At 43.8% G+C, this 13632-nt stretch overlaps 1 protein-coding gene across 1 annotated transcript in view; it reads right to left on the bottom strand.

Moving 5' to 3' along the window:
* Nucleotides 1–13632, bottom strand: part of ADAMTS7 (ADAM metallopeptidase with thrombospondin type 1 motif 7) — a 154774-nt gene that overhangs the window by 102765 nt on the left and 38377 nt on the right. The window contains exons 3-6 of the mRNA XM_051982405.1: nucleotides 12780–12975; nucleotides 10273–10475; nucleotides 1282–1365; nucleotides 421–545 (exon numbers count right to left, since the gene is read on the bottom strand). Of these exons, the coding sequence (XP_051838365.1) occupies nucleotides 421–545; nucleotides 1282–1365; nucleotides 10273–10475; nucleotides 12780–12975 (608 nt within the window). The remainder of the gene's footprint in view (nucleotides 1–420; nucleotides 546–1281; nucleotides 1366–10272; nucleotides 10476–12779; nucleotides 12976–13632) is intronic.

The following is a 13632-nucleotide window of genomic DNA, read 5'->3' as shown; positions in this document are numbered from 1 at the left end:
GCCTGATGGCCGAACTATGATTTCTGTATTAATGTGGGAAATTCTGGGAAAGCTGCCTCGTGTGGGTCTCCAAGAACGGGAACCTTCTTCAGAGTAGGAACGTCCTACAGGAACCAGTCAGAAGGAAATGAGCTCTCCCTGAGAGTAAGGCACACATCTTTCTCATTGGAGTAGAAACTCTCTGAGGGCAGGACACAGAACTTCCCCATTAGACTGGGAGCTCTCTAAGGATTAAACATGCCTCATTCTTTAAAGTAAGTGCTCCCTAAGAGCGGAAGTTTAATTCTCCTGCCATTCTGAAGCTCTGCAAGGGCTTGGGCCATGATTTCCCCATAGATCAGAGGCTCTCTAAGAAAGTCAGTAACACATTAGTAAAAAGTAGGCTCTCACCACTCCTCAGCACCCACTCCCACTCCGTACCTCGTCAGCAGAACTGCCACGTCATGATGCAGGGGATGAGCATCACCCTTCATGTTGATACTTTTCTGCCACTTGCAGAAACTTCTCAGAGTGTTATCTGCATGATGAGTGATCTTCAGGTCCTCCTGGGAAAAGAGACGAGCTGCTCATATGCATCCCCTTCCCCTGGGACCTAAGGAAAGCTCAGAAAGGGTCCGCATGGGGAGTGTGGCTTGCTGATGCCTTCCTGGTTTCCTCCCTCCCCAGTCTAGTGTTCTTGCTGATAGCCTCAGCTGGCCTTGAGACCCTTAACAAGCCTGGACATCCCATGCCATAAAGCTTCATGGCCTGGCTGACAGAGCTTATACAGAGGAAGAAACCCTGCCCCTTCTTGTCCCTTCATCGAGAGCTGGAATAGACCAAGGTGATCTTCCTTATTTTACAGATGAGGAAACTTATCTGGTTAAGTGACTTACTCCAGTTACTTAAGGAGTAAATGAAAAGCTGAGTTTTGAACCTGTAATTCCCAAACTGGGGCTTTTCTCACCTCACCACACCCTGGCTTCTGTCCCATATCCTAAAGTCCTTCCAAAGGGCTTTTGTACTATTGGGTCAGTGTTACCCAAACTAGGTAAAATGGACATTTGAACAGGACCCTTCTGGATTCAATGCCTCAACCCAAAGGAACGATGCAGTATTGGGCCAATAGGAGAGTGATTTGGGGAGCAGGCGGGTCTTTCAATGTATCTCATGCTAGTTAGGGGACTACTTGCTGCAGTCCTGAAGGGCTTTATAAGGGGACAGACTGAGCGAATCTCCCTTTCAGGTTTTGACTGACAGAAGGCCAGAACCCAGAACCCTGAGAGGCTCTACATGAGTTACCTCCTCCTTTCCCAGCAAAATCAGGCGCACTATGGAGATGTGGATGGGGTTACCGATGCTGGGGTCATGGAAAAGCCCGGCCACCTGTTCAAAAGAAACAGAAAAGGGATCATTTCTCACTCAACAAGGAAAGGCACTTACTTAGGCATACCCTTTGACCTACAAATACCATTAGTAGGGTTATACCTCAAAGAGCTTTTTTTTAAAAATATATTTTATTTTATTTTATAATAACTTTATATTGACAGAATCCATGCCAGGGTAATTTTTTTAACAACATTATCCCTTGCACTCACTTCTGTTCCGATTTTTCCCCTCTCTCCCTCCCTCCACCCCCTCCCCTAGATGGCAAGCAGTCCTATACATGTTAAATATGTTGCATTATATCCTAGATACAATATATGTGTGCAGAACCGAACAGTTCTCTTGTTGCACAGGGAGAATTAGATTCAGAAGGTAAAAATAACCCGGGAAGAAAAACAAAAATGTAAGCAGTTTATATTCATTTCCCAGTGTTCTTTCTTTGGGTGTAGCTGCTTCTGTCCATCATTTATCAATTGAAACTGTACCTCAAAGAGCTTAATGAGGGAAAGGAAACATATGTACCAAAAATATTTATGGCAGATATATTGTATGGCAAAGAATTAGAAACTAAGGGGCTACCCATCAACCGGGGAATGGCCAAACAAATTATGGCATATGAATATGATGGAACATTATGGTATAAAAGAAAAGATTAAGGGTCCTAAAGTCACCAGAACATGAATTCAAATCTGGTTCCAAACACTTGATTCTTACCAGCTCTGTGACCCTGAGGAAGTCACCAAACCCTAATTGCCTCACCAAAAAAATAAACAAATAAAATTATGAAGAAGTTTTCTCTTCTGTAATTATAATGGATATTGATAAAGTTTACAAAGTGCTTTCTGTACATTATTTCATTTGATCCTCAAAAAAGCACTAGGATGTAGACACTGAGGATATTATGATTCCCCCCCTTTTTTTTACAGATAAGGAAAATGAGACTCAGCTATTTGTTCATGGTCACACTGTGAGTTGATCTGAGTTTCAGAGAAACTAAGGAAGATTCATGTTCAGAATGGAGTGAGCACAACTGGGAGAATGATTAATAAATTAGAAACAAAACTGTAAAGAAAAAGAACTTAGAAAGACTGCCCGAGGCTGAGTGCAATAACTAGTCATGATTTCCAGAGGACCAGATGCAGAATGACACACAGGTGATGGATCAAAGATACAAAATGAGTTCAGACTACTTTTTCAAATACAGATAATGTGCAATTTATTTTGCTTGACTCAGCAATCTGGCCAAGTTTCATTTTTCTTTTCTTTTTTTTTTTAATAGGGTAGAGGGCAAGTGATGAAAGGAATAGGAGAATCAGAGTTCTTTCCTCCACAAAAAAAGAATCACTGAATTTAAAAATGAGCAAATCTGTGGTGTTTTAGAGCTTACAAAGTACTTTCCAAATACTAACTCATTTTATCCTCATAAAAACACTGAGAGGTAGGTGCTTTTATCACTCCCATTTTACAGAAGAGGAAACAACCATTACAGGGATCAGAGATAGGCAGGACAACTTTGAAAGTCATACGTTGAATTATTTAATTTTAAAATGAAAGCAGGTTATATACAATTAGGCCCAGCTTTATATATAATTCTCTTTTTCTATTCATATGTACATACATGTTATAATTTTATTTGATATTTGTTAAGATGTTAAGTAAAATTTTTTTAAGGACTAACTGTCTGGTATTTCTTATAAGGTCCCAGCTCAAATGCTACAGAAACCTTCTCTAAGTACCTCTGTATTCCGATCATTGGAGTAGAGATCGAGGCTGGAAGGACCTTAGAAGTCATGTAGTCCAATCTCATTTTGTTCAGTTGTGACCAACTTGTTATGGCCCCATTTGGGACTGTTTTTGACAAAGATAATGGAGTCGTTTGCCATTTTTCTCTCCAGCTCATTCTACAGATGAGGAAACTGAGGCAAGCAGGGTTAAGTATCAACCCAGCTAATGAGTGTCTGAAGTCAGATTTGAACTCACAAAGATGAGTCTTTTTGATTCCTGGCCCACCCCTCTATCCAGTATGGAGTCACTTAGTTGCCCCATTTTACAGAGGGGAAAACTGATGATTTTTCTAAGTTCTCATAGGTAGTAATTGACAGAGACAATTTTGAATCTCAGTCCAGGATGTGGGCATAAATGGGGGTGAATGATGGGAGAGAAAGGGCTTCTGCTGAAGAAATCCTGGCTTGGAGAGATTTACATGAACTGATGCTGAGTGAAACGAGCCGGATCAGGAGATCATTATATACTTCAACAACAATACTATAGGATGATCAATTCTGATGGACCTGGCCATCCTCAGCAATGAGATGAACCAAATCAGTTCCAACAGAGCAGTAATGAACTGGACCAGACACACCCAGCGAAAGAACTCTGGGAGATGACTATGAAACACTACGTAGAATTCCCAATCCCTCTATTTTTGCCCGCCTGCATTTTTAATTTCCTTCACAGGCTAATTATACAATATTTCAGAGTTCGATTTTTTTTGTACAGCAAAATAACTGTTAGGACATGTATACTTATATTGTATTTAACTTATACTTTAACATATTTAACACGTATTGGTCAACCTGCCATCTGCGGGGGAAGGAGGGGAAAAATTGGAACAAAAGGTTTGGCAATTGTCAATGCTGTAAAATTACCCATGAATATAACTTGTAAATAAAAAGCTATTTTAAAAAAAGAAATCCTGGCTTTTTTCTAAATATTGGTGCAGATTTTCTCCTAGCATCCATTTGAGTCAGCCTAACTATTTTTCTCCATGCTCTCAAGCCAAGTCTGGTCTCTCCCAGATCATATTTATGCAATTTTTAAAAGTCTAAATGCACGATTTGACATTTACCCTTGTGAAATTTCATCTTGCTAATTTGGGTTCATCCTTCCAGCCCGTCAAGATCTTAGTGACTCTAGATCCTATCATTTCATGAATCAGGTCCTCTCCCAGCACTGTGAATTCAACTCGACTTAACCTTGGAAAGGTCTCGGAAATATTCTGGGAGAGGGAATGAGAAGTAAACCAGTCTCCCTTATCTGTTACGGTTTTTTGAGTTCATGTGTCTTTACATCAGAGGAAACTGTTGCCAGAATGTTTCTTGTCTACAAAATGTGAGGGAGTTGCCTGAGGAGTTTGGCTTTGGTTTTCTCATCTGTAATTATAATGGATATTGATAAAGCTTACAAAGTGCTTTCTCTACATTATCTCCCTTGATCCTCAACAACAACAACAATAACAACAAAAAAAAAACCCTAGGATGAAGACATTGTAGATATTATGATTCCCTCTCCTGCCCCCCCCCCTTTTTTTTTTTTTTTTTTTTTTTACAAATAAGGAAAATAAGAATCAGAGTTACTTGTTCATGGCCACGCTGTGAGTTAATCTGATCTAGAAAGAGTACTGGAGAGAGCCAGCTCTGGGGCTGGAAGGAAGTCGGAGACAGAATTCCATGGTTTCCCAAATCTCTTCTAGCTCTGGAAACTATGATTCCTCTCCAGACCTTAGTTCCTCCCTAACTGAGCTATATTGGAAGACCCTATAGAAGAGGATTGGACTGGATTTCTTTTTCTGATCTACACTGAGTCTATTTTCCACACAGGTGTCTAAATGATCTTTTTAATGCACAAGTCTAACCATTCTATCTAACCCACTCAAAACTTTTCTATGGCTCTTTATTACCAATAGGATAAAATTAGCCCCCTCCCCAAATAATCTGGCTCCAACCTACCTCATTCATCTTATTTCACATAATTTTCTTTCATACTCTCTACCTTTTAGTCCAGTTTTCCCCCAATCTCTTCTATACATTCTAATGCAGGCTGTCTCTCCCCCACCCCCCCACCCCGGAGCTGAAACATTCTCTCTCCTCATCTCCAAACCCCAGATCCTCCTCTTCCCTGTGGACCAGCCTGGATAACAATACCCAGAATCATGGAATTGTAGAAGCCTTCCCTCATCTGGGCCACCCCCGAATGAAAGCGAGCTCTCCCTCCCATCTGCAATGTTCTCGGAGAAGTTGATCTGAGTGTCTTCTCCGTCCCCATACATGCTACCATGTCTACTGCTCATCAGGAAACGGCGTATCCCAGCTCCCTCAATGGAAGAAAACCTTCTTTAGGGCAGACTCAAAGCAGCTTCCTTCAAAATTGGCTCCAAAATCACATTCTGGGGGAGTCCCTCCTTTTCCCCCTATACTTTCGGTACCTTACCCTCTATGACTTTCCATCTATTCAGGAGAAATCTTGCATGCAACGGGTCATTTACAAGTCATCTCTCCTGTTAGAATATACTACTCTCTGTGAAGACAGGGACTACTTTTTTGCCTTTCTTTGTTTCCCCATTGCTTAACACAATGCCTGGTACATAGAAGGTCCTTTAAAAATGCACATTGACTGATGGATAATCAATGGGGAAAGGCTTAAAATTGTGATTTTGCCAGTAAGTGGATTTCCCAAGTGAAAAAACTCTATCAATACAAGTTGGTACTTTCTCCTCAGATTTTAGAAGGGCTAGAGCACGAGCATCAAAAATATGCCCTGTTTAGTCCACAGCACTCCTGAGTCAGATTAAAAAGTAGTCCCTATTTTATTTTAATGTATTAAGAGATTAAATAAAAAAAAACCATGGAAATATATGTACATATATTTCTAAGTAATTACATGACCTGCAAGGATTTATATTTATGGTCTAGTGGTGCCGTTTCTATTTGAATTTGACATCTCTGGCCTATTAAGCCCTACATGTGATAGGCAGGGCTCAAATCTGGATTTCTTGACATTGAAGCCATCTTTCTATTTACTAAATCATATGCTTTATAAAATATTTCTTAATGAATTCATAATTTAAAAATATTAGTAATGTATTAATATTCAAATAATAATGTAAATAAAGAACTATTTATTAATCAATTGAAATCATCTGGCTCAAGCGGTATCTAGCACCTCCTATTTTGTGGGCAACCCAACTCAGAGAAACCAGTCAAGGGGGGCTTAAATGACAGGAAGTCATCGGCGGGCCTAATCCCTCCCCTAGGAAAAGGGTGGGGTTTGCAGATTGTGCAGAGATCTACGAAGCAAATTTGCTCGTGACATTTAAAAATGTGAAGCCAGGTCTGGGAAGTCTAAATGCCAATTAGATTCCAATTAGTTTTTCCATTAGCATCAAAGGGAAGATTAAGCAGAAAGGCAAGCCTGTCGGATTCACACAATAGTCTTATAATGAGTGGCTAATTTGGTTAGGACTGATTAGGCAATGATGGTATCCACAGAGGCATCCCTGAGAGAAGCTTGTAGGGACCGGTCCCAGACCAGAGGCTTATGCTTTTGTTCCCTCACCTACAGCTAACAGTTAAAGCAGAGTATTATCCACACAAGAGAATTAGCTACAGCCAGTGAGTTCAGTGGTTAGAGCCAAACATCTTGCCGTCCTGAGTCATATGGTACAGTTCCAGGGCTGGATACAAGATAGAAACGTCAGCTGCCAAAAGGACCATTTGGAGGCTCACCATCAATAAAAGCCCTCCTTTGGTTTACTTGGGACATCTTCCATGCTGTTGGCAAGCATCTTTTTTCCAAATGTGACAGACACCTCAATAAGAGACCATCGACGAGAGGGTGTCATTCTCCTTGACCCCAGAAAGGAAAACGAGGAACAACAAGAACCCACAGAATGGGGGTCCATAGAAGGACAAGCTTGCTAACAACGAGGGCTGCCCCAAAGTAGCCTGGGCAGCTTGACGAGGTTCTCCAGTAACACAGAGGGGCTTCACACTAGATGGGCATTGAGATCCCTTTCACTTTGGGGACTCTTTGAATCTATGGGAAAGCGTGACATAGACTTAAAGAATATTAGAGCTGGATGAGAGTTTAAAGGTCAAGAAGATGCCCTTCAGTCGGGTCAGAGCAAGAGTTTAAACTGGCAGCATAAACATTTGCTTCTCAGAAACCAGCAAATGTGGTAAATCAGGGTTTTATTTATTTGTTTATTTTTGCTGAGTGGCTATACACATAGTGTTAGTAACATAGATTAAAAAGAAAAGTGCATTATAGTATCTCTTTTTTGGGAGGGGGAGAACTGATCATTAAACATTTTACAAGCACACCTTTGATTTTAGACCAGACCAGCAAAAGCAACAGTCAGAGGACCTGGGGCAGAAACGTATTCTGATATTGACTGAGTATGATCTTGGATTTATTCTCTCTGAATCTGCTTCCCTATTATAAAATGAGGGGGTTGGTCTAACCCAGGGGTCCTCAAACTACAGCCCGCAGGCCAGATGCGGCAGCTGAGGACGATTATCCCCCTCACCCAGGGCTATGAAGTTTCTTTATTTAAAGGCCCACAAAACAAAGTTTTTGTTTTTACTATAGTCCGGCCCTCCAACAGTCTGAGGGACAGTGAACTGGCCCCCTATTTTAAAAGTTTGAGGACCCCTGGTCTAACCAATCTTTCTAAAAATCCTTTCCAGTTACTGATCTGAGTTTTATTACTCTCATGAGGTTTTACTAAACTGTGTGTGCTATGGAGTCATTCACTTGAGTGCTTACTGTATGCAGAGCTCTGTGGGTCCAAGGGCTGTCATTGCCAGGCCAATGAATCTGGGCTCTATCTGAGAATAAGGAGCCATTTTTGAGCAGGGAGATGGCATCAGATTAATTGACATGGGATGGGTTGGAAACATGGGGGATGGAATGAGGAAATCAGTTAGGAAGCTGTTGCAATATTCCAAGCAAGAGATAATAATAATAATATTCCAAGCAAGAGGTCAAGTCTAGAGAAGGGATCATGACTCAATATTCCCATGTCCTGGGGCAGAAAGAACACAGCATTGGAAGTTAATGGACCTGGGTTCAAATCCTGAGTCTTCTAGTAACCAGTCAGTGGCAAAGTTTCCTTCTCTGTAAAACTCAAAAACTCTAAATCCTGTGATCCTCTAATACGTGGAGAGGAAGATGGCAGGTGAACTGCCCTCTCTATTTAAAATGTAAATGAATAGAGCTCTTGGGATTTGGGGGAAGCTAAAAGGGCCTCGAAGATTCGGGCTGAGTTTTGTCTCCCTAGTTATAGAGTGAAATCTTGAGGGAGGGGACTGTCTCCCGTGACCCTGTAACTTCCCCCAGACTCAGCACTTAGTTCATTTTATAGATAAGGAAAATGAGGTACAGAAAGATTAAATACTCCATCCTAGATCACACAGCCTGTAAGAGTTTGAGCTAAAATTTAAACCCAGGCCTTTTGCCCAGGAATCCAGGTCTCTTTCCGCTACCCCCTGCCACGGAGTTGGCCCTGGATTTAAGTGGGCACGTCTGGAGGTGTCTCCAACTGTGCTTGCTGCCAAAGGGAGGGGGAAGGGGTTGTTCTTCTTGTATGAGAGATGGCGCCGGGGCCCCCCCGGACCCACGGCCGGGAGTGGGAAGGGGGAGTCAGGCGGCAATCAGCTAGAGAAACAAGCCAGGTAATTACCCAGCTCGAGTCCAAACCCTGCGGCAGTGGCTGCCAGTTAATCCTGGGCAGTTATATGGAAAAACAACATGTGTGGTAGAAAGAAAGGCTGAGAGAGGGGAAATGTGTGGGGATGGCTCTCTACCACAGCCCAGGCCACTTTATGCCAACAGTTTCTCTGGGAAGGAGAAGAAGCAGAGCCAGTCCCCATTTGGCGGATGAGAACGCCGAGATCCAAAACAGGGAGGGTTGACTTGGCCACAGGGAATTAGTAGCCAAGCCGGGAATAGAATCCAGGCCTCCCGGCCTCCCACTTCAGGCCCCAAAGACTGGTCTTTAGCACCCCAGGACATTTTGCAGTAGACCTGAGGTCACCTCCACAAAGGCAGCTTTTGGGAAGGAAATTCCGTGTAGCAACTGGCGACTTAGTTTTAAGAGATGGAGATATCAGGGGCAGCTGGGAGCCTAGTGGATAGAGCACCAGCCCTGAAGTCAGCAGGACCTGAGTTGGTCACTTCATTAATCAGGACTCAATTTTTTCCAGCTTAAAATGCTCTCATTCTTCTCTCTGGTCTCCCCTTGGGCTCCTGGAAGGTGGGAAGTACCCCTTATACATGCAGTACGGATCTCTTACAACACCTATGATAAGGCCTTTTACAAAGTAGGTGCTCAATAAATGCTTACTGAATGATGGAAAATAAGCATCAGAGTCTACCAAAAGTTAATCTTTCGTGGCTTCCCAGTGCTAACACAGTAAAGTCGAAACTATTGATCTTGGCATTCAAGACCTAGACAAGACCCCACTTCATAAAATCAGTTTACCACTGAGGAAAATTAAACTCATAGACATTAAATGATTTGCCAATGCTGATACAGGATTTGATTCCCCTTCCAGCATTCTTTCCCCTGCACTGTCTTCCTACCAGTATTTCTATTTTCTTTCATGTGATTCCCCTTTCTACTCCCGAGTACACAGAAGGCATTTAATAAATGCTTACTGATTGGTTGTTTACATTCTCATTCTTCGCCAAGTCAGCCTGCTCTCCATGTTGCCCTCTTCTCCCCTACTGGTGCTTCCCATGCTTGGAACTGTCTTTGTCCCATTCCCGTGTCTACATGGTCAAGTTCTTTCAAGACCTCCTCTTCCATGAGAGCTTCCCTGACCCCCACCATAGGGAACAGTGATGGCTACTGCCCACCATTACTGTCTTGTGGTTCTTCCTTGGGCTGCTTCTTCACCATACAAGTCTTTACCTTCCAAGACTTCTTCCTCAGGTAGCCAGGTCGTATACTCTACTCTCTGTCCCCCAACATCAAACCCAGAGTCCCGTATACAGACAGTGCTCAATAATTGGCATTTAAAAAAAACTGAATGAACATATCATAAAGAGTCACTGATGGGATGGACCAGAAAGCTAACACGCTCCAGCCAGGAAGCAAACACGGAACCCAGAGCCCTGACTCACCATGTTCATCACTGTCAACACGTAGTTCTCCACATGGTCCCAGCCGTGGTACTCCACCATCTTGGTATCTGCCACCACCAGGGTCTCCACCCACTTCTCCTTGCTGATGGAGCGCTGCTGCAGCCGCCGCCTCCGCTGCTGCTGTTGCTTCTGCTCCCACCTTTCCCTCCTCTTCTCTGACTTCCCCTGGATCTCAGGAGATTCTGGGGGAGGGGGGAAACAGACAGAGACAAAGAGACTGAGTCAGTCAGGTATATCTTCTGGGAAGGAAGGGATGAAGCCTTTCCTGGGAAGTCATTGCTCCTAAAAATCTGTCAGTTGGGGACCTTTTGGTCATGAATTTCTCCGCCCTTAGCTAGACCAGTTGTTAGACAACAGATGGTCCCACTCTTATTTTTAAAAACTACTTCCAGTTTGACAGAATGGACTTTTCTTGGAAGAAATCTTACAGGGGTTGACTGTTTCCTTCTCCAGTTCATTTTACAGATGAGGAAACTGAGGTAAACAGGGTTAAGTGACTTGCCGAGAGTCCTACAGCCAGTAAGCATCTGAAGCCAGATTTGAACTCATGAAATTGAGTATTTCTAACTCCAGGCCTGGAGCTGGGCTACTGTACTCAATTTCCTCATCTGTAAAATGGGAATAAGAATAGATCTCACAGGCGTAAATGAGAAAATTTATATAGAACACTTGGCAAACTTCAGAAAAATGCAATGATTATCTGAGGTCTCAAAGACTTATTCACTGTATAAGCGCAGGCAAGCCCTTTATCCTCTCTGGGGCTCATCTTCCACATTTAAAAAATGGGCATAATGTAAATATGGCAATACGGTTAGAACATTACTTGCTATCTAGGGGAAGGGAATGGAGGGGAGGGAAAGAAAAAAATTGGAACAGAAGATTTTGCAAAAGTGAATGTTGAAAATTATCTTTGGATGTATTTGGAAAAATACAAACCTATTATTATTAAAAAAAAAAAGCCCAAAAATTTCTTTTAAAATGGGTATAATAACATTTGGAGAAGGTTTATGCACTATGGTGCCACTGGTGCCTTGCCCAGGGCCAGGAAGCAGAGAAGCCCACAGCCAGCCTTCCAACTCCCCACGAGTGTTTTTTCTAGGAGCTTCAGGGCTGCTTGCAGGGATGCAGACAGAGAACTACTGGTAGTCCTTCTGATAGCTGTCCCACCCCATCCCTCCTGTTTTTCCATCTCCATGGCAACCAGTCTCCCAGCTGGGCTAAAAGATGCTCTCTGACCTGCTGCCCTCTGCCTCTCCTCCTCCTTCCAGGAGATTTGCTGTGGCACAAAGCCCCCACTCTCTCTTACTGACCTGCACTGATGTTAGGAGAGCTCTTCCTCCAGGTATAAACCAGGGAGTTGGGGAATCCGAATCAGACACCTGAGGATTCAATGCCGTAGGCCAGCTGGCTCCCTAGGGAAATCAGCCCCACAGCACCCTGGAGGTGGAGGGAACAACTGGTGACCTCGTCCAACTGCTCCACAGGGAAACTGAGGCTCCTAGAAATGTTTGCCTAAGATCCCATAATCCTCTGGGGCAGGACCCAGGAAGAATGAAGGTGCTGGTCTCGGTGACTCAGTGGTCTCCTCCACCTAAATCTGTGAGTGGGTGACTAGATAGTATGGTGGATAGAGCTCAGAACTTGGAGACCTGAGCTGAAATCCTGCCTCAGACCCTCGTGGTAAATCACTTAACCTTTCTTTACCTCAGTTTCCTTATCAGTAAAATGAGGAAACTAATAGCACTTCCCACCCAGGTTTGTTGTGAAGATCAAATGAATTAGCAACAATTAATATAAATGCTAGCTATTGCTATTCGTGTGATTACGATTATTCTCATCATCCTATGAGACTCTTCCTGACAACTGCTTTATCCAGAAAGAAAGGGATTCACGGGATGGAGAACCCCCTCTCTTTCTCCAGACGAGGACCGGAGATGGGACACAGGGGTCCCATGAGCTTGTGGTCTCAGGGCCCCCTCCCCAGCCCAGGGCACGACACCCTCTCCCAGCACTTCTCCTGCACTAGCACCTGCCGCCTGCGTGATTCCTGAGGGTGCTAGAGCCTTGATTGCCAGGGCTACTCCCGGCCCAAGGCTGGGAGGAAGAGCACGTCGAGGTGAGGGAGAGGCGAACTGTGTGGAGCTCCTGACCCAGGTCTGACCCACTGAGGTGGCTGGCTCACACACAGATTGGGAACGGAGCCTCCATCTGGAAGTCATCAAACCCTTAATAAAGAAGGCATTTTTCCTGTGGTCTCAGTCTTCTCCTTTGGCCAAAGCAAATAAGTGAGCCACCAGTAAGTGCCGGGCACATTTTGTTTGGAAGGGAAAGAAGGAAAGTCACTGGGCATTTATTAAGTGCTTACTGTGTGCCAGACACTGTGTTAAGTGCAGGGGACACAAAGAAAGGTCAGAGATAGTCCCTGACCTCACGAAGGTTCTGTTTCCAGAGTGGCCCCCCCTGTACTAATGAGAAACAAAAGGTACCTTTGATGCCGCATGTGCCCAGGATCCTGGGGAGGGGGGTTCCTGTATGAGCCTTGGATCCCGTTCTCCAGTCTTCCCGGTGTTCTGGTGTCTGTCGCTTGTAAACCACGTGAGGCTGCGCCACCCCAGCCCTGGGCTTGACTCCGTCCAGTGGCTCGATGAAATAGTCTTCGTTGGAGAGCTGGAACACACCTTTCTGGGACGGGGGCAGGACGGGGAAGGGGGGACAAGAAAACATCACTGCTATGTGTCAATGGCATCCCCCGGGGGGAATGATCAGCTGAGAGAACACAGTCCCCATCACCCACAAAAGCAAGACCAAACATAAAAGGTCTTCTCCAGTCTGACCACTTTCTCCCACCTCATCTCCTAATCCCCATGGGCACCCTCAGCTCTGCTCAAACTTATCTCTTCTCTGTCCCCAAGCTCATTCTCGCCTCCCTGCTGTCCCTCATGCTTTTCCCGGGGTCCGTGCAACCTGTTCCAGACCCTCCCCTTTGTCAAGACCCAAGATAAGGTCTGCTTCCTCCAGGAAGCCTTTTCTGACCAATTCCTCCTCTCTCTGAGCATCTATCTGGTATTCATAATCTTTTCAAGCCTCTTCATTATATTATTTCTTATCTCATGGCTCTGTATACCAAGTCTCATTTCCTCATCTACACCATAAGCTTCTGAGGGCAGAGAGTGTATGTTAAAGTTCTCCTAAGCAAGGGATAGTCTGCATTACTTTGGATGGCAAGCCCTGTGGAAAGAACCTTAAGAAGATCTAACAACTAATATATATGTATGTATATGTATATATATCGATATAATGTATAAACTAATGAAAACTTGCATGTATGCAGAAGGTTAG

The sequence above is a fragment of the Antechinus flavipes genome, chromosome 2 (genome assembly GCF_016432865.1).
Source record: "Antechinus flavipes isolate AdamAnt ecotype Samford, QLD, Australia chromosome 2, AdamAnt_v2, whole genome shotgun sequence".
Classification (NCBI taxonomy): Eukaryota; Metazoa; Chordata; class Mammalia; order Dasyuromorphia; family Dasyuridae; genus Antechinus; species Antechinus flavipes.
This window is presented reverse-complemented; position numbering and strand designations above follow the sequence as displayed.